The 19,528-nt window shown below is 37.6% G+C and overlaps 1 protein-coding gene across 3 annotated transcripts in view; it reads right to left on the minus strand.

The window, feature by feature from the left end:
• Positions 1–19,528, minus strand: part of ATAD2B (ATPase family AAA domain containing 2B) — a 160,486-nt gene that overhangs the window by 80,286 nt on the left and 60,672 nt on the right. For all 3 annotated transcript variants that reach the window (XM_064571913.1, XM_064571912.1, XM_064571914.1), the window contains 2 exons: positions 6,917–7,076; positions 843–933 (listed from right to left, as the gene is read on the minus strand). In XM_064571913.1, the coding sequence (XP_064427983.1) occupies positions 843–933; positions 6,917–7,076 (251 nt within the window). The remainder of the gene's footprint in view (positions 1–842; positions 934–6,916; positions 7,077–19,528) is intronic.

The raw sequence follows: 19,528 nt of genomic DNA on the forward strand, positions 1-19,528 counted from the left end.
ACTTTAAAGTTTTCCCAAGCAGACTGTTAATTGTTAGTGAACTTATTTTGGGGATTTTTTCATAATGCTTAAAAAATTCATGTAGAATGATTTTTTAATTTTTTTGTGAGAGAATAAGAGAAAAATAGACAAAAGACAGAAAAAGAATGAAGGAGAAATACCAGTGTGTACACTCAGTTGCTTAATAGTGTAATCATTTTTATTTCAGACCTAATTAGAGCTAAAACCCTGAATTCCAAAACCCCTGAATTCCATCTCCTATATATGATCATGTATGCACATAAAATACTCTCACTACATCCTTTTAGGACAGTAGTATTCATTCACTCTGTAAGGAGGATCTTCCAGTCTGTGAATAATTTAATATTCAATTGGAAAGTCTTATATTTTGGGAAATACTAGCAGATGCCAGTAAGTATTTTCTTTGAAGACTCCTCTCACTCAACTTCTTTCTAGACCACAGGCATGAAGATGAGCCCATCAGGTAATCTGCAAAGTAAAAGACTACAGTCCTGCCTTCAACATGGACCTTTATCTCTCAAGGTTAAGCTTATTTTTCTTAGTAAAATTCAAAAGGACACACGGCAGTTATATTATGGAAATCCAGCACTCAATGAAAGGCATATTACTACTAGCATTGTTAATAATCAAACACCTAATGGCAGCTAAAATGGTAATTTAGAAGTGTTCAAGTGAAATGTTCAAAATAATTCTTACATTTAAAGGCAGAGCCAGTCATCTATTGCACAGAGACATAACTATACTCATTCACATTTCAAACATAAGGAGAGGCTGAGCAGAACAAACAATAGTAATTAAAGAATTCAATTAATAGCACTCACCAACACATTTTTCAGCCAATTCACCTAAAAAAGCATCTGACAATTTTGGATTCCAGTCCCTGGTGTGGATTTGTAAAATGTGTTTTCTTGCCTAAGAAGAAAAGTACAAATAAGTAAAATAGCAACAACCTCTCCAATGTATTAGCTGGAACAAATTTATGCACTCACCTACCCCAGAAAACCAACTGTTTATTTTAAAAGAAATTTAAACACCATGGCATCCACATCAACTCTAATTCCCACATACAGTAATATGTAGGAGAGATCATGTCTCTGTTTCACAAACTAAGATATTTAATATTCTGAGAGGTGAAGGAATTGACTAGTGGAACACATGACTAAGTGACTGATCTTGACTGATCCAGGACTAGATTCAAAACTAAGTTTCACTGTTCTACCACATCAGATCATTTTTACCATCTAAATACGTATGAACAAGAAACTTTAATGTGTTATAACATTTGCAACCTTTTTTATTAATGTAATTAACATATAGTGTTATAATAGTTTGAGATGTACAATATAACGATTCAGCAATTCCATACATTACTCAGTGCTAACTTCTATCTTTTTTTTTTTTAAATAGGCTCTACACCTAACGTGGGGCTTGAACTCACGACCCTGAGATCAAGAGTTGCATGCTCTACCGACTGAGGCAGTCAGGCACACCAATTAGTGCTAACTTTTAAACAAATTATAAATCTAGATTTCATAAAACTTTTGGTTCTATCATATGCATGAGTTATTACGACTGACAATGAGCTAAACAAGTAATTTAAAACTTGGAAGAAATTTTAAGTTGAAAAAGTTTTCAATGAAATAAATATAATGCATATTATAAGTTAATTGATGCCTTGGCATTTAATAAATAATAAGGTGATATTTCAGTAAATATTAATTTAATTTGTTTTAAAAAATCAAATGAGCAATTCTACCTTGATTTTTTTTTTTTTCAAAATAGCATTCTCTACCTTAAATCTGACTGTATAGCACAATCAAAATTTTAACAGCTTGGTTTCAAATTAAATGAAATTTCTTCTTTCACAGTCAAAAAGAAACTGAAGTAGTAAGAATCCATAATCAGCTGACATTACCATCATGAAGAGTCATATCAGACTTTTATTTTCACTTTGGCTTTCTTTCAAGGAAAAAACACTTTGTAAAATTTGAATGCACTTGTACCCTCAACATTGCTACTTGAGCTTTGTAAGACTATGAAAAAGAGGGGAGCCTGGGTGGCTCTGCTGAGCAGCCAGCTCTTGATTTTGGCTCAAGTCATCTCTGAGTCCTAGGATCAAGCCTCACATGGGGCTCCACACTCAACAGGGAGTGTGCTTGAGGATTCTTTCTCTCTCTCCTCTTCCTCTTGCCCCTACCTGCCCCCATGTGTGCTTCCTCGCACTCTCTCTCTAAAATAAATAGATCTTAAAAAAAAAAAGAATATGATAAAGCAAATTATACCCAAGATGATAACCTTATTAGCTTGATGAGGAATTCGGGGTCCAGGACCAAAACAAAAAGAACTTCAAAGTCATCGAGATTAACCTTGCTCCAAAGTTGATAAAATCTGATAACAATAGCTACTGTTCTAATTCCAAGTTCTAAAGATTTTTTTTTTTTTTTATTTGACAGAGAGAGAGATAGCGAGAGTAGGAACACAAGTAGGGGGAGTGGGAGAGGGAGAAGCAGGCTTCCTGCGGAGCAGGGAGCCTGATGTGGGGCTCGATCCCAGGACCCTGGGATCATGACCTGAGCCGAAGGCAGACGCTTAACAACTGAGCCACCCAGGCGCCCCTAATTCCAAGTTCTAAGTTAGGTGTTCAGCTACCAAAAATAAGCAATGATGTGACACTTATTTTCTTCCAACTTGAAGTACCTGCCTGAATAGACACTAAAAAAGTATAAAATCAAGTTAAAAAAAAAAAAAATCATCCAAGAGCTGGTATTCTCTAGAAGATGACATTAAGAATCTCTTTGACCTCATTAGCAGCACAAGCACCACTTGTAGAAGACCCTTACAGAATTAGAAACACACCAAAAAAAATTCAGGTTGGAAGATATCTCAAAAAAATCTATTCTGATCCCGTCATTTTACAAAATAAGTAAAGGTTTAGAGGAATGAAATTAATTACTTAAGTCAAAAGTTATTGTCAGGTCTCTAATACATTTAGTGCCTTACCCTTTCTCTATATAATCAGAGTCTCCCTTCTTTATTGTAAAAACAAGAAAAAGAAATTACTTAAATCAGAAATGCTTCATTATGCATTTTATATGGCATACAAAATAGTAAGTTATATTGCTTCCCCTAATAGAGAGTAGCTTCCTGGGTGCCTGGGTGGCTCAGTCAGTTAAGCGTCTGCCTTCAGTTCGGGTCATGATCCCAGGGTCCTGGGATCGAACCAGGCATCAGGCTATCCATTCAGCGAGGAGCCTGCTTCTCTCTCTCCTTCTGCCTGCCGCTCCCCCTCCTTATGCTCACTCCCTCTCTCTGTCAAATAAATAAATAAAATTTAAAAAAAAAAAAAAGTAGCTTCCTCTACTATTAAGAGTCAGGGACAAATTCAATTTCCTCATTTTTCAGGATTCATAAATACACACATAACACAATAATCGTTAAGTGTTGATGATAATAAAGGAAAAGAAACAAAAGAAATTAAAAAGCATCACTGCTTCAAGAAGGTATGTGCTATCGGGCTCCCTGCTCAGCGGGGAGTCTGCTTCTCCCTCTGACCCTCCTCCCTCTCGTGCTGTCTCTCATTCTCTCGGTCTCAAATAAATAAATAAAATCTTTAAAAAAAAAAAAAAAAAAAAGAAGGTATGTGCTATTTTGTGCTAATAAGAGTTAACAAAATAAAATTTGGAAGAATCAAGGCTTGCTTTTTTTCCTATACTTTCATTTGGTCAAACAGCAGGAGTCATGGTATTCCACTGCCCAAACTACAGCACTAATATGAGGCACTGACTTTATCACTTTAAATTAACGTCCCAAACGGATCCTTATCACTGCCTTTAATCCTTCCCTAGATCATTCATTAGGTCTATCTCCTAGCAGACTAGTTCAGTTTCTCTGTCTTCACACTCAGCTTCTCAATCAGACCTTGCTTCCTAAATCACTGAGAAAACTGAAGCAGTCAAAAGGAAAGTTCCAGAGACACTCCATACTAAATTTGTACACCTGTAGGCATTTGTACCCATAATATTCTGTCTTCTCCCTAGTATCACAAACTATCCAATTCCTATCTATACATTATCTATACACTGTACATTATTTTGCATTAAGATACTCTTATACATTGTTAGGATACTAGGATGCCCTAGTATCAAAAACTATCCAATTCCTATCTAAAAGTCATTCTCACCACTCATATAGTAAATTCCATGGCCCCTCTTGCCTATTAAGGACACACTGTGATAATTCTTCGTTCTCAATTTCATCACCAAAATTTCCTTCTCTATTGGCTATTTGTCCCAGCTTAAAAATAACACACTTTCTCTTGCCTCCAAATCCCTCAACATCTATCACCTCAATTCTTTGCTTCCTTTTGCAACAAAACTCTTTGAAAAACTTAATTTCATTCTCTGTCTCCAATTCCTCTCCTCCCGTTCTCTCTTAAACTAATCATACTCCAGTCAAGCATCTTTGCACCCACCACTAAGTCGACTTGCTCCCATCCCATCTCCCACGCTAAAAACAATGGCCAATTTTCTCATCTGACTTAATTTAGCAACATACGACAAAGTTAGTCACACCATCTTCATGATATACCTTCTTCACTTGGCTTCCAGAATCCACTCTCATACTTTACCTTACTAACTGATCCTTAGGATAGAGGATTTGATAATCGCATTTAATCTTATACTCTCATGACTTTAAATATTATCTAAGGGGGAAAAAAAATAGTCCAAGCCTGTTCCATAGACACAGACCAAGAAAAATGACCTTAGGTTTGAGTCTCAAAGCACAGTTTCCTTGAAATGTAGAAAGTTAAAATTCACATGGAAAACAATGTCAAGATCTGTGCTGTACAATGTAGTAAGCCACTAGCCACATAATGCTATTTTATTTAAATTTTTAAAGAAAATTCAAAAATCAGTTCCTTAGTCACACTAGTTGACATTTCAAGAGCTCAATAGCCACATGTGGTTAGTGGCTACCATACTGGACATTCTCAATGCACAATACAAATAAGGAATATTTCCATCATTACAGAAAATTCGACTGTTCTAGACCTTGTTTATTGTTAAATCTCTGATTTGTGTGGGCTGCACCTGAATTGTGAGGACTATAACTGGCATACATGACTGAGGGCCACATGACTAGAAGACAACTGGTTAATCAAGATAATGGCTTTCCTGTGCCAAAATGAACACAGGCTGTGTTTCTTAGAACTAAACACATTATCCATGTACACTAGAGTCTAAAAGATGTGCTTGGACTGTAAGATGTCCCAAACAAGACAGCTGATGCTTCCCCATGCTGAAATAGACTCCTCCCACTTCAGCCTTGTCTTCTACAACTAAGCACACCTCTACGCATTAATACAGTCCTGAAAGCTACACTTGGGTATTGAAAATGATGCTGCATATGCTAGGTTTTCTATCCCAGGTAAATTCAGTACCAAATTAAAGCCTCTAAGTTAGACAGTCAATCCAAAACTGAGAAAACTAGTAGTGGCTGTGCAGACTGATTTCCAGCTGAAGTATGAACTGCTCTACACAGCAGCACCATTGCCTTCATTTCCCTATACTCCTGGGATGTGAGGGCGATCTGGCTGCGACATCTGTCACCCCATTGATCGCCAGGGTTGATTCGGCTGATCTGGCTGGCTAGGCGGGTGTCCCCTTCCTCCCTCACCGCTCCATGTGCGTCCCTCCCAAAGCTGCACACTCGGTCGAAGAGGACGACCTTCCACGATAGAGGAGGACCGTTCTTCGGTCAAGGGTATACGACTAGCTGCGCTCCCCTGCTAGAACCTCCAAACAAGCTCTCCCTATACTCCTGTACACTGTCCTGATCACAGCCTTTTACATCTAAGCATGTAAACCAGGCATTTTACATGGAGATCTAAAATCAAAGCTGTATGACAATTACAAATGTGTATGTGTGTATATTATATATCCATAAATAGTATCTTCTTTCTTTAGGTTATATTTATATGTTATAAATGTTTTAATTATGCTTATTTGAAATGTTAAATTACATGGGAAACATTGTCAAAGTATCTTCTCTATATACATCTCCCCCTTTCAAACTTGAGTTTCCAGTGAAGAGATAGTCAATGATTAAACTGCTCAAACCAAGAACAACAATAAAGATATCAAGCAGAATTAGGGGAAAAAACTGTATAAAATATTAAATAACAGGGCGCCTGGGTGGTTCAGTTGGTTAAGCGACTGCCTTCGGCTCAGGTCATGATCCTGGAGTCCCTGGATCGAGTCCCGCATCGGGCTCCCTGCTCGGCAGGGAGTCTGCTTCTCCCTCTGACCCTCCCCCCTCTCATGTGCTTGCTCTCTCTCATTCTCTCTCTCAAATAAATAAATAAAATCTTTAAAAAAAAAAAAAATATTAAATAACATTTTGCACAATGACTGCAGATTGCCCCGTTTTAATTATACATTCTTAAAAATACTCTATAATGAATAACTTTGGCTACTTTTAATTAATTATGATATCATGGTCATTTCTATGAAAATTTGCATACTGGGTTCTTATTCATAAACTCACTAATACTCTAAAAACATTACTTCTATTGGAACACAGCTCCTTTGGCTAACTAGAGACATATAACCTGCCATCCAAGATAATTACTACAATCTGGGAACTAAAGAAAAGAATAAGTAAGCATCAGTGACCTAATCAAGGGTTTTCCTCTTCCTAAAAGTCATAAATGTTCCAATAGCTGTTAAGAGAAACAGACTAGATTATTCAAGCATTTTTTTTAGAATTATTAAGATATCCCATAAGCACAAAATTTTTAAAATGAAAATTCATAAAATACCACTCTCAAAGAGAGTTTATGCTTCATAACTGAATCACAAATAAATCTTCATATATTAAAAACAGAAATTTTTACCTTTTGATCAGGCAGGTTGAAAAGGAATTCTCTGTCAAAACGACCCGGCCTCCTAAGAGCAGGATCTATAGAATCAAGTCTGTTTGTAGCACCAATAACAACAATTTCACCTCTATTATCTAATCCATCCATAAGAGCAAGGAGGGTTGACACTATAGAGCTGTAACAAAAGTTTAAGACAAAATTATAAATTAAAAAAAGGAAAGAAAAAATTGTAAAAACTGCTGCTTATACTAAACTTTATCAGTCTTAAATGCTAATAAAATTATGGCATGAATAAATCTTAATGCAAAATAATGTACAGAAATCACTTTTGAAAGTATTCAAACAATACATTAATAGACACCTGAAGCACAGAAACAACAACAAAAGAGATTAAGGACTTCATCCAAATTAATAATTTTGTGCTATCAAGAAAAACGAAAAGGCACCTAAAGGAGAAAATATGTGCAAATTATATATATGATAAGGGTCTAGCTAGGGTCCAGAATATGCAAAGAACAATTACAACTCAACAATATAAAGAAAATTAACCCAACTTAAAAACAGAAGATTTAAATAGACATTTCGCCATATAAGATATACAAAGGGCCCATCATCAGGGATATACAATCAAAACCAAATGAGGTACCACTTTAAAGGTTTTCTTTTTAGAGATTTTATTTATTTATTTGACAGAGAGAGAGTACAAGCAGGGGAAGCAGCAGGGAGAGGGAGAAGCAGGCTCCCGCTGAGCAGAGAGCCCAATGCGGGGCTCGATCCCAAGACCCTGGAATCATGACCAAAGCAGAAGGCAAACGCTCAACCGACTGAGCCACCTAGGCGCCCCGAGGTACCACTTTAAACCCACTAGGATGATAATAGTCAAAAAGACAAATAGTAAGTATTGGCAAGGATGTAGAGAAGTGGGAACATTCACACACTGCTTGATGAGAATGTAAAATGGTATACCTCTTTTGAAAACTGACAGTTCTGTCAACTATTAAACATAGAATTACCATATGATCCAGCAATGTCCATAAAAGACTTGTACACAAATGTTCATAGCAGCTTTATTCACAATAGCCAAGAAGTGGAAGCAATGCAAATGTCCAACAACCGATGAATGGATAAATCAATGAAATATAATTTGTCAATAAAAACAAATGAAGTACTGATAGACGCTATAATATGGATGAACCTTGGAAACACTGGGCTAATTGAAAAAAGCCAGTCAGAAAAGTCCCCATACTGTATGATTCCATTTACATGAAATATCCAATAGGCAAATCTATAGAAACACAATGTATTTTAAGGCTTGTCTAGGGTTTGAGGGGACTGAAGAGGCGGTTGGAGAGTGATGGGTAAAGGTTAAAAGGTTTCTTTCTTTCCGGGGAGAGGAAAATGTTCTATAATTGATTACGGTGATGGTTACACAACTCTGGAAATACACTGAAAGCCACTGAACAGTTTAAATGACTGAACTGTATGATATATAAATACTATCTCAATAAAACTCTTTTAAAAAAAAGAAATATAAGGGTGCTTGGCTGGATCAGTCAGTAGAGTACGTGACTCTTGATCTCTGGGTTGTGAGTTTGAGCCCCACATTGGGTGTAGAAATTACTAAAAATTAATTATAATTTTTTTTAAAAAGAACTATATAAAAGTCTGTTTTAATAGACAGCAATCTTGGGGGGGGCTTTATGTCTGGCAATTTATATGATGTTTAGAGTTCCTATAGAATTACAGTTGCATTATTGTTATACTTTTGGATGATTTCTTTAGAATGGCTATTTTAACTAAGTTAAATTCAAAATCATTTTGTGCGTATTTTAGTTTTTCAAACTATGACTTAAACATTTCTGAATAAAAATGTTGAATGTCTAATTAACCATAGTTCTAGTAATAAAGGTCTTCCTAGTGTTCTCACTTCTATCCCTTTATTCTTAGTGCTAACACCTGCCTGAAATAACTTTTCCAATATGCTCAATAAGTTAAGGAAATCATTCTCACTCCCAAATAAACTGTTCTAAATGTTTCTCAAAACTATAAACGGAACCAAAATGCTAGAGACCCAGTGTACATGTATAGTGAGGATTTGTTGCTTGTTCTTTCTAATTAAATAAGTGAAAATTAATGATCTAAGTGTCTCACTTCAAATATCAAGGGTACAAAATAAGCATCCTTAAGTCTAAGTTCATATTTAACCTCAAATTTTTCCTTAGTACATTCCAATCACAGATAGGTATTTCAAGTGTTTGTTAAGATTTATCAGCATTCTGGGGGCGCCTGGGTGGCTCAGTCAGTTAAGCATCTAACTCTTGATTTCAGGTCATAATCTCAGGTCATAATCTCAGGGTCATGAAATCAAGCCCCAAGTCAGGCTCTGCGCTTAGCAGGGAGTTTGCATGAGATTCTCTCTCTTCCTGTCCATCTGCCCCTCCCCCACCCTCTCATATAAATAAATACATCTTTAAAAAATATATTTATCAGCATTTTTAAGTGTTCTCTACAAGGGTTTTCAGAAAACAAAGTCTCAAACATGGCCAAAAACAGAATTACAACCTAGCTTAGATTCTACCAAAAGTTACCTTCTTTAGAAAAATCAAATGACCAGTCCCTGGATCAAAATCCTTTAATAAACCTTATTACGTTCAAAATAAAATCCAAACTACTTAATACTATATTCGAGGCCTACTTGCCTACCCTAACCCTTTCTCCTACATATCTTCTAAAAGCATTTGTATTACCTTCAAATATGGATCTAAATAAAATCAACTGGAATTGTTTTGTATGGTGTGAAGAAGGATCCATCCAGTTTTATTTTTTCACTGGACAACCAATTCTCCCAGCATTATTTATTGAAAAGGTCATCCTTTCCCAACAGTACTGCATTGTCTCTTTTATTATAAATCAAGCATCCATATATGTGTAGATTTATATGTGGCTCTGGACTCTGTTCCATTTGTCTATTAGTCTAGTCCTTCACAACATCAAATTATCTTAACCTTAAGAGGCCTTAAAAATCAGTAGAGCAAATATTCCCACCTTGTCTTCACTATTCTTATTCCTTTTTATTTCCATATAAATTAGAGTCATTTTGTCAAATCCTACCCCAAAAAAGTTGAACAGGATTATACTGAATCTATTGATGAATATGGAAGAACAAACAACTTACAAATATCCAGCCTCCCAACTCATGTACACGGTATTTCTCTCCATTTATTTAATCTTTCTTTAATGTTTCTGAATCAAGTTTTATTCTTTTCTCCAAAGATGTAAAAGGAACTTAATTTACTCCTAGAGTCTTCTTTTCTAAATGAGTTTCTAAATAGTAATTTTACATTTTTATGCAGAAAATTGGTACACAGAAAGGCAAAATTCTCTATAATGATTGGTTTAACCCTGCTAGATGCTCATTACTACATCCAAAAAGTTATCTAGAGACTGCTTTGGAATTTCTACATACATAATTATATCATCTATAAATAATAACGGTATTGTTTATTCCTCTCCATTACACACACCTTATATTGTTTTGTCTTACCAGACTACACTGATTGGGATCTATGTACAGCGTTGATCAGAAGTGTTCATAGCCATGCTTATAACTGTCATACTAAAGTTTTCATCTTTCAACATTGTTTGTAATAGGTTTTTATAGATACCTATATTCCTCATTCTCTGAGTGACCTTATCAAAAACAATTATTAAAGGGAAACCCTCCTACACCACTGGTGCGAATGCAAGCTGGTGCAGCCACTCAAGAAAACAGTACGGAGGTTTCTCAAAATGTTGAAAATACAGCTACCCTACGACCCAGCAATTGCACTACCAGGTATTTACCCCAAAGATACAAATGTAGGGATCCGAAGGGGCACATGCACCCCAATGTTTATAGTAGCAATGTCCACAATAGACAAACTATGGAAAGAGCCTAGATGTCCATCAGCAGATGAATGGATAAAGAAGATGTGGTGGATATATATACAAGGGAATATTATGCAGCCATCAAAAAAATGAAATCTTGCCATTTGCAACGACGTGGATGGAACTAGAGGGTATCATGCTAAGTGAAATAAGTCAATCAGAGAAAGACAACTGTCATATGATCTCGCTGATATGTGGAATTTGAGAAACAAGGCAGAGGATCATGGGGGAAGAGAGGAAAAAATGAAACGGGACGAAACCAGAATGGGAGACAAACCATAAGAGACTTAATCTCAGGAAACAAACTGAGGGTTGCTGGAGTGGAGGGGAGTGGGAGGGTTGGGGTGGTCACAGACACTGGGGAGGATATGTGCTATGGTGAGCACTGTGAATTTTATAAGACTGATGAATCACATACCTGTACCCCTGAAACAAACAATACATTGTATGTTAATTTTGAAAAAGTTATAACAATAAAAAAATATTAAATTTCATCCAACATTTCTTCCACATCTATTGAGATGATTATATGATTTTCCATTAACATAATAATATGATAAATTTACCTTAATTGATTTCTCTCATATTAATCAAACCTTGTATATGTGAAATACAATCAATTTGATCATGATGTACTATCCTTTTTATATCTTCCTGGAAGTCACATGTTACTAGTTTGTTTAGGAGTTTTATATCCACATTCACAACTGAAACTGGATTCCAATTAACTTCGTCATACCGTTCTGAACAAGTTCTTTTTAAGTCTTTTGAAGATAAACTTGACATAAAAGACACAACATATTTAAAGTACATAATGGAGTAAGTTTTGAAGTGTGTATACACCTGTGAAACTACCATCACTATCAAAATAAGTTACATATCCAACACGCTCTTCCTCACATCCCTTTGTTTTGTTTTTTTGGTTTTTTTTTTTAAAGATTTTATTTATTTGAGAGAGAGAGAATGAGAGACAGAGAGCATGAGAGGGAGGAGGGAGGGAGGGAGAAGCAGACTCCCTGTTGAGCAGGGAGCCCGACTCGGGACTCAATCCCGGGACTCCAGGATCAGTCCCTCCCTACTGCTCCTCCTTCACCTCTTCCAATCCCCAGGCAACTGCTCATCTATGTTCTGTCATTACAGATTAGCTTGCATTCTCTAAAATTTTTATGTATGGGATCATACAGTAAGTACTTTTTTTTTCTGGATTCTTTCATTCAGGTAATTATTTTGAGATTTACTACACTGTTGGTTTACTAACAGCCTGTTCCTTTTTATGGCTAAGCAATATTCCATTATATGGATATACCACAATTTGTTTATTGATTCACATGTTGATGGCCCTTTGGATTGTTCCCAATTTGGGACTATTACAAAGAAAGCTATGAAGATTCATATACAAGTCATGGTTTTTTCTTAAAAGTTTTATACATTAACCTCTTAAGTTCAGGCCTTTATCCTCCTAACCTTTAACATTTAAAGAATCTGATACATCACATTTTGCATTCCTAATACCACTTATCAATGTCTTCTTTTTCTCATGACCAAACATGCCAAAGGTTTGTTAATTTTATTACTTTTTTTTTCAAAGAAGCAACTTTTTGATTTCTTGATATCTATATATCTTTCCTTGCAGTTCATATATTGTTTGCAATTTTCTGTTTACTAGTAACACAGAATTAAAATTAAAAGTTTTTTTTTTTTTTAAGATTTTATTTATTTATTTGACAGAGAGAGACACACCGAGAGAGGGAACACAAGCAGGGGGAGTGGGAGAGGAGAAGCAGGCTTCCTGCGGAGCAGGGAGGTCGATGCGGGGCTCGATCCCAGGACCCTGGGATCATGACCTGAGCCGAAGGCAGACAATTCACAACTGAGCCACCTAGGCGCCCGAAATTAAAATAGTTCTTAACATCAAATAAAATTCTCTGCTTATATCTTTTTGTTATTTGTTTCATGAATTTTGTTTATCACTAAGCCTTGGAAATCAGTCATGATTTAAGCCAGGATATACGATCAAATTTTGTAAATCCTGTGTATGTCTGGAAACAGTGTTCATCCTATATTTATCTTATGTAAGTATACCCACTAGATCATAAATTAATCTAAATAAAACAATCTATCGGGCATTAACTTATTTTTTTGTTCATTTGTTCTTTTAATTACTGAGAGGCATATAATCTCTCTCCACATGATTATCAGTTTGACTGCAGTTTTATCACTTTTTGTTTTTATACAATTTGAAACACAAAATCCAAATTTTTACAGCTTCTAATAAATTGAAGCTTTTATGGGGTGCCTGGGTGGATCAGTGGGTTAAGCATCTGCCTTTGGCTCAGGTCATGATCCCAATGTCCTGGGATCAAGCCCTGCATGGGGCTCCCTGCTAGTGGAGAGTCTGCTTCTCGCTCTGCCCCTCTCCCTGCTCGTGTGTTCTAATAAATAAATAAAACCCTTAAAAAAATTGAAGATTTTATCATTATAAGTTGGTCTTCTATATATGTATAATAATGCTTTCTGCCTCACAGTCTATCTCGTCTAATACTAATACAGCAGTATTCTGTTAGTATTTACTTGGCATATTTTCATGCCATTTTATGAATGACTATTATGGACATTTTACTTTTTTTTTTTTGAAGATTTTATTTATTTATTAGACAGAGAGAGAGAGAGACAGTGAGAGAGGGAACACAAGCAGGGGGAGTGGGACAGGGAGAAGCAGGCTTCCCGCTAAGCAAGGAGCCCGATGCGGGGCTCGATCCCAGGACCCTGGGATCATGACCTGAGCCGAAGGCAGACGCTTAACAACTGAGCCACCCAGGCGCCCCTATTATGGACATATGAACAAAATAGTATGGGGCACCTGGGTGGCTCAGTCAATTAAGCATCTGATCTTTAATTTTGGCTCCTGATCTCAGGGCCATGAGATCAAGCCCCATGTCTGCTTGGGATTCTCTCTCCCCCTCTCCTTTTGCCCCTCTCCCCAATTCATGCACTCATTCTAAATAAATAAAAATCTTTTTAAAATAAATAAATAATAAGATAAATAAAATAAAATAGTATAACATGTGTATGAATTACTTCACTTAGCATTAAGTCTTTGAGGTTCATCCATGTTACATGTACCAGTACAAGGTAAACCCATAAAGCATGTGTCAGAATTTCATTCCTTTTTAAGGCTGAATTGTATGGATATAACACATTCTGTTTATCCATTCAGCAGTTGATGGACATATGGATTATTCCCATGTTTTGGCTATTATGAATAACACTGCTATGAATATTTGTAACTAAGGTTTTGCATGTTTTTTCCCCACCATTTTACTTGGAATCTTTCTATATCCTTATATGTAGTGAGTCTCTTATAAACAAAGTGCCATCCTTATTTTATTTTTCCCCAGTTTGACAATCTTTGTCTGTTAAAAAGAACATTTAGGGAGAGCCTGGGTGGCTCAGTCAGTTAAGCCTCTGACTCAGTTTCGGCTCAGGTCACCATCTGATGGGTGGTGGGATAGAGCCCTGCGTTGGACTCTGCTGGAAGATTCTCTCCCTCAGCCCCTCCCCCCCCACGCATTCTCTCTCTTTCTCTCTAAAATAAATAAATAAATATTTAAATCTTTTAAAAAAAAAAAAGAACATTTGGTCTGGGGCATCTGGGTGGCTCAGTTGGTTAAATGGCAGACTCCTGATGTCTGCCCAGGTCATGATCTCGGCTCTGGTCATGATCTCGGCTCCGGTCATGATCTCAGGGTCCTGGGATCAAGCCCCGAGTTGGGCTCCATGCTCAGCAGGGAGTCTGCTTGAGGATTCTCTCTCTCCTTCCTCTCCCTTGGCTCCCCCCCGACCATGTGTTCTCTCTCTCTCTCTCTCTCTTTAAAATAAATAAATCTTGGGCGCCTGGCTGGCTCAGTTGGTTAGGCGACTGCCTTCGGCTCAGGTCATGATCCTGGAGTCCCTGGATCGAGTCCTGCATCGGGCTCCCTGCTCAGCGGGGAGCTTGCTTCTCCCTCTAACCCTCCCCCCTCTCATGTACTCTCTCTTCCTCTCTCTCATTCTCACTCTCTCAAATAAATAATCTTTAAAAAAAAAATAAAATAAAATAAATAAATCTTTTAAAAAAACAAATAAAGAACATTTAGTCCCTTTAACATTTCATGTCATTTTTTATGTATTTGGGTTTAAATCTACAATTATATTTGTACTGTTTCTCCCACTGGTTCTATGATTCTGCTCCTCTTCTTGACTGCATTTCAATTTTTTTAATTATTCTATTCCTCCCCCCAACCACCAACTAACATTTTAGAAATTACAATATATTTCTGTTAGTAATTATTCTAGAAATTAAAACCTGCATACTTGGTACTCAAAGGTTCCCCTTCTAAGTTTGATGGATGAAGACCCTGCCAGATAACCCCTTGCTTTGCTTCAGAAAGTAACTATAAGGGGCTCCTGGGTGGCTCAGTCGTTAAGCGTCTGCCTTCAGCTCAGGTCATGATACCCGAGCCCCGCATTGGGCTCCCTGCTCCATGGGAAGTCTGCTTCTCCCTCTCACACTCCCCCTGCTTGTGTTCCCTCTCTCTCACTGTGTCTCTTCCTAATAAATAAATAAAATCTTAAAAAAAAAAGAAAAGAACTATGAAACCTATACATAATAATACATAAACACTGAAGGAACTGGTGAATAAACAGAGACATACAGACTTTGTTGGAAATTCATGGTCATCTGCAGAAAAGGAGAACATATAGAAAGCAAGGTCCCCTCTGGCTTTCAGCATGGGGCTAAGTACAGTGAGGTAGGTAAGGAAGATTATGTTAAGGGAAACCCCTTAACTTTCCAGCCTGAGAATTCAGAAAAGAGACGACTGACTATTAACACTAAAGAATCCACAAGGGCAAGAGCCAGTGAAGACATCCCCAAATTCTATCTACTCACACCTATGAACGACCCCTAACAACAAAGACACAGAGCGAAGAACGCAGCTAAAGATAAAAGATTTGAAAGGAGACCAAAGCTGCCAGCCAGGAACCAGTCTGTAGTTCAAGCCTAAAGCAGAAAATTATCTGTAAAACATAGGAAATACTATTCATAAAAGAAAAATAATGAAATCCAGAGCCTTCACAAACTAACATTAATAAATCCAGGATACAATCCAAAATTACCCAACAAATGAAGTAACCAAAACAATAGAACATATTTTCAGTAGAAAAGAAAATCAAGCAAGCCTAACAGTGAGATGAAACCAGATGTTGAAGCTAACGTCAGAGCGGTTTTTTTTAAAGATTTATTTATTTATTTTAGAGAGAGCACGTGAGCGTGGGGGGGAGGGGGGCAGAGGGAGAGGGAGACAAAGTCCCAAGCAAACTCCTCACTGAGCATGGAACCTGATGTGGAGCTCTTATCTCATGACCCTCAGATCACGACCCAAGCCAAAACCAAGAGTCAGACGCTTAACCAACTGTGTCACCCAGGCGCCCCTAACACAAGAGGATTTTATGTTATTTTTTTAAAGATTTTATTTATTTATTTGACAGAGAGAGACACAGCGAGAGAGGGAACACAAGCAGGAGGAGTGGGAGAGGGAGAAGCAGGCTTCCCGCGGAGGAGGGAGCCCAATGCGGGGCTCGATCCCAGGACCCTGGGATCATGACCTGAGCCGAAGGCAAACACTTAACGACTGAGCCACCCAAGCGCCCAACACAAGAGGATTTTAAAGCAACTATTATTAACCTTGATGAAGTAAAACAAAATGTTTAAATGCATGAAAATCACATTGGAAAATATAAATAATGAAAAAGAATCAAGGAGTGCCTGGGTGGCTCAGTCAGTTAAGTGTCTGACTCTTGATTTCGGCTCAGGTCATGATCTCAGGGTTATGACACTGAGACCCACATTGGGCTCCCTACGCAGTGTGGAGTCTGCTTAAGATTCTCTCCCTCTGCCCCTCCCCTCCATGCTTGCACATGCATGCGCACGCACTTTGCGTGCCCTCTCTCTAAAAAAGAAAAAAAAAATCAAATGTAAGTTCTACAACCGAAAAACAATTTCTGAAATAAAAAAATGTGTGGGCTGAACAAAACAGCCAAATGGACATGACAAAGTAAAAAGTAAGGACTGACCAAAGATAGATGAAAGTATTATCCAAGATGGAGAAAAAGATTGAAAAAAGACAAATTTGCAGATACATGATAAACACAGATCAGAATAAACACAAAGCCCATACTGAGACATGTCACAGCTAAGCTGTTAAAAACCAAAGCTACAGGGGCACCTGGGTGGCTCAGTTGGTTAAGCAACCAACTCTTGACCTCAGGGTTGTCAGTTTGAGCCCCACATTGGGCTCCACCTAGGCATGGAACCCACTGAAAAACAACAACAACAAAACCACAAAGCTATACAGCAAATATTCAAAGGAGCAGGAGAAAAACCACATATTATAAAGCATGGAACAATGACCCAATTGATGGCTTTCTATTTCTAGGCTGCAATGCAGGGAACACAAATCCTGGTGGGAATCAGCTGACTCACTGAGTGGAAGAGACAGAGCTAAGATTCGAGGACACCAACAGGACTTAGAGTTCATCAGAAAGAGTACCAGAGAAGAGAGCACTGCACAGAGAGAACTTAGGAAATACCCACAGGGCCCCTCAAGACTTCAGCTAAACATTGCATGCATGTGAGGAAATTTATCACAGCTTAGGGGAAAAAACACACAGAAGGAAGAGAAGTAACAGTATTTTACACTCACAAAGAACCAGGAATATTGCCATTTCCCACAAGCCAGACTGGTAAACCTCATGATTCACAGGTCACTGCAAGTAATACACAGAAGGACCCTCCTTCATTAGTGGGGAATAATTTGCTACACTGAACACTACTCCAGATCCACATAACAAACATTAAAAGCAAGATTCAAAAGAATCAAATTGTTTTCGGGGCACCTGGGTGGCTCAGTCATTGGGAATCTGCCTTCGGCTCGGGTCATGATCCCAGGGTTCTGGGATTGAGCCCCATGTCGGGCTCCCTGCTCAGCGGGAAGCCTGTTTCTCCCTCTCCCTCTGCCCCTGCTTGTGTTCCCTCTCTCGATATCTCTCTCGCTGTCAAATAAATAAATAAAATATTTTTTAAAAAAAGAATCAAATTGTTTTCAAGTAAATTAACTGTGCCCCCCAAAAAACTCGAAAATATTTATTCATAATATTCTACTAGAACCCAACAAGGCAAAATTTATAATATCTGGCATCCAATAAAATTGCCAAGTACACAAAGAAGAATATAATATATATATAATAAGAAAAATCAATCAAATAAAATCAACCCCAAACTAAGATATTACAATTAGCAGATAAAGACATTAAAGTAGGGTGCCTGGGTGGTTCGGTTGGTTAAGCGTCTGCTTTCAGCTCAGGTCATGATCCCAGGGTCCTGGGATTGAGTCCTGCATTGGTCTCCTTGCTCAGCAGGGTGCCTGCTTCTCCCTCTGCCCCTCTCCCTCCCTTGTGCTCTCTCTCTCTCAAAAATAAATAAATAAAATCTTTAAAAATAAATAAAGACATTAAAGTAGTAATTATAACTATATTCCATATGTTGAGAAGTTTCTTGTATTTTTCTTGTATTTTTATATAGAAGATACAAAACAAACCCACATAGAATTTATAGAGATCAAAATAAAAATCTGTAAGACAAAAAATATAATGAACCAGATTAAGAATAGACTAGACACTGAAAATTAGTTGACTAATTTTCCAAAGCAATTTCCCAAAATGAAACACTGAAACATTGAAGAGCTGGCTTAAGGCAAAATTAGGGGTGCCTGGCTGCCTCAGTTGGTAGAGTATGTGACTCCTGATCTCGGAGTTGAGTTTGAGCCCCACACTGGCTGTGGAGATTACTTAAAAAAATAAAATCTTTAAAAAGAGAAAAAAGCACAATTAACTTATCATCAGTGAACTGTGAGACAGGACCAAGCAACTTTTAAGTGTAACTGGAGGCCCACAAGGACAGGAAAGACAGTAACAAGGGAGACAGAGAAATATTTTAAGAAATAATGGCCAAGGGGCGCCTGGGTGGCTCAGTCGGTTAGGTGTCTGCCTTCGCCTCAGGTCATGATCCCAGGGTCCTGGGATCAAGCCCCCTGTTGGACTCCCCGCTCAGTGGGGAGCCTGCTTCTCCCTCTCCCTCTGCCTGCTGCACCCCCTGCGTGTGCTCGCTCGCTCTCTGTGTCAAATAAATAAAATCTTAAAAAAAAAAAAAAAAATAGAAAAAGAAATAATGGCCAAAAATGTTACGACTATGAAGAAAACTAGAAGCTCACAGATTTAAGCAGCTCAAATTCAAGAATGAGAAAAAAAAATGGAGAAAACTCTACCAAGGAATATCATTAAATAAATTGCACAAAACCACCATTAAAGCAGAAAACAAATATTAAAAGCAGTCAAAAGAAAAAGACACATTATTACAAACAAAGAGGACAACAGAAGTCCTTACTGAAACAATGTAAGGGAGAAGTGGACCAACGTCTTTAAGTACTGAAAGGAAAAAAAGTGTAGAACTCGAATTTTATACCTAGAGAAAATATTCTTCAAAAATATAGGCTTTTTCTTGGGCGCCTGGGTGGCTCAGTTGGTTAAGCGACTGCCTTCGGCTCAGGTCATGATCCTGGAGTCCCTGGATCGAGTCCCACATCGGGCTCCCTGCTCGGCAGG

This window comes from Mirounga angustirostris, unplaced genomic scaffold (genome assembly GCF_029215605.1).
Source record: "Mirounga angustirostris isolate CCGP_5_RB_7025 unplaced genomic scaffold, mMirAng1.0.hap1 SCAF_10, whole genome shotgun sequence".
NCBI lineage: Eukaryota > Metazoa > Chordata > Mammalia > Carnivora > Phocidae > Mirounga > Mirounga angustirostris.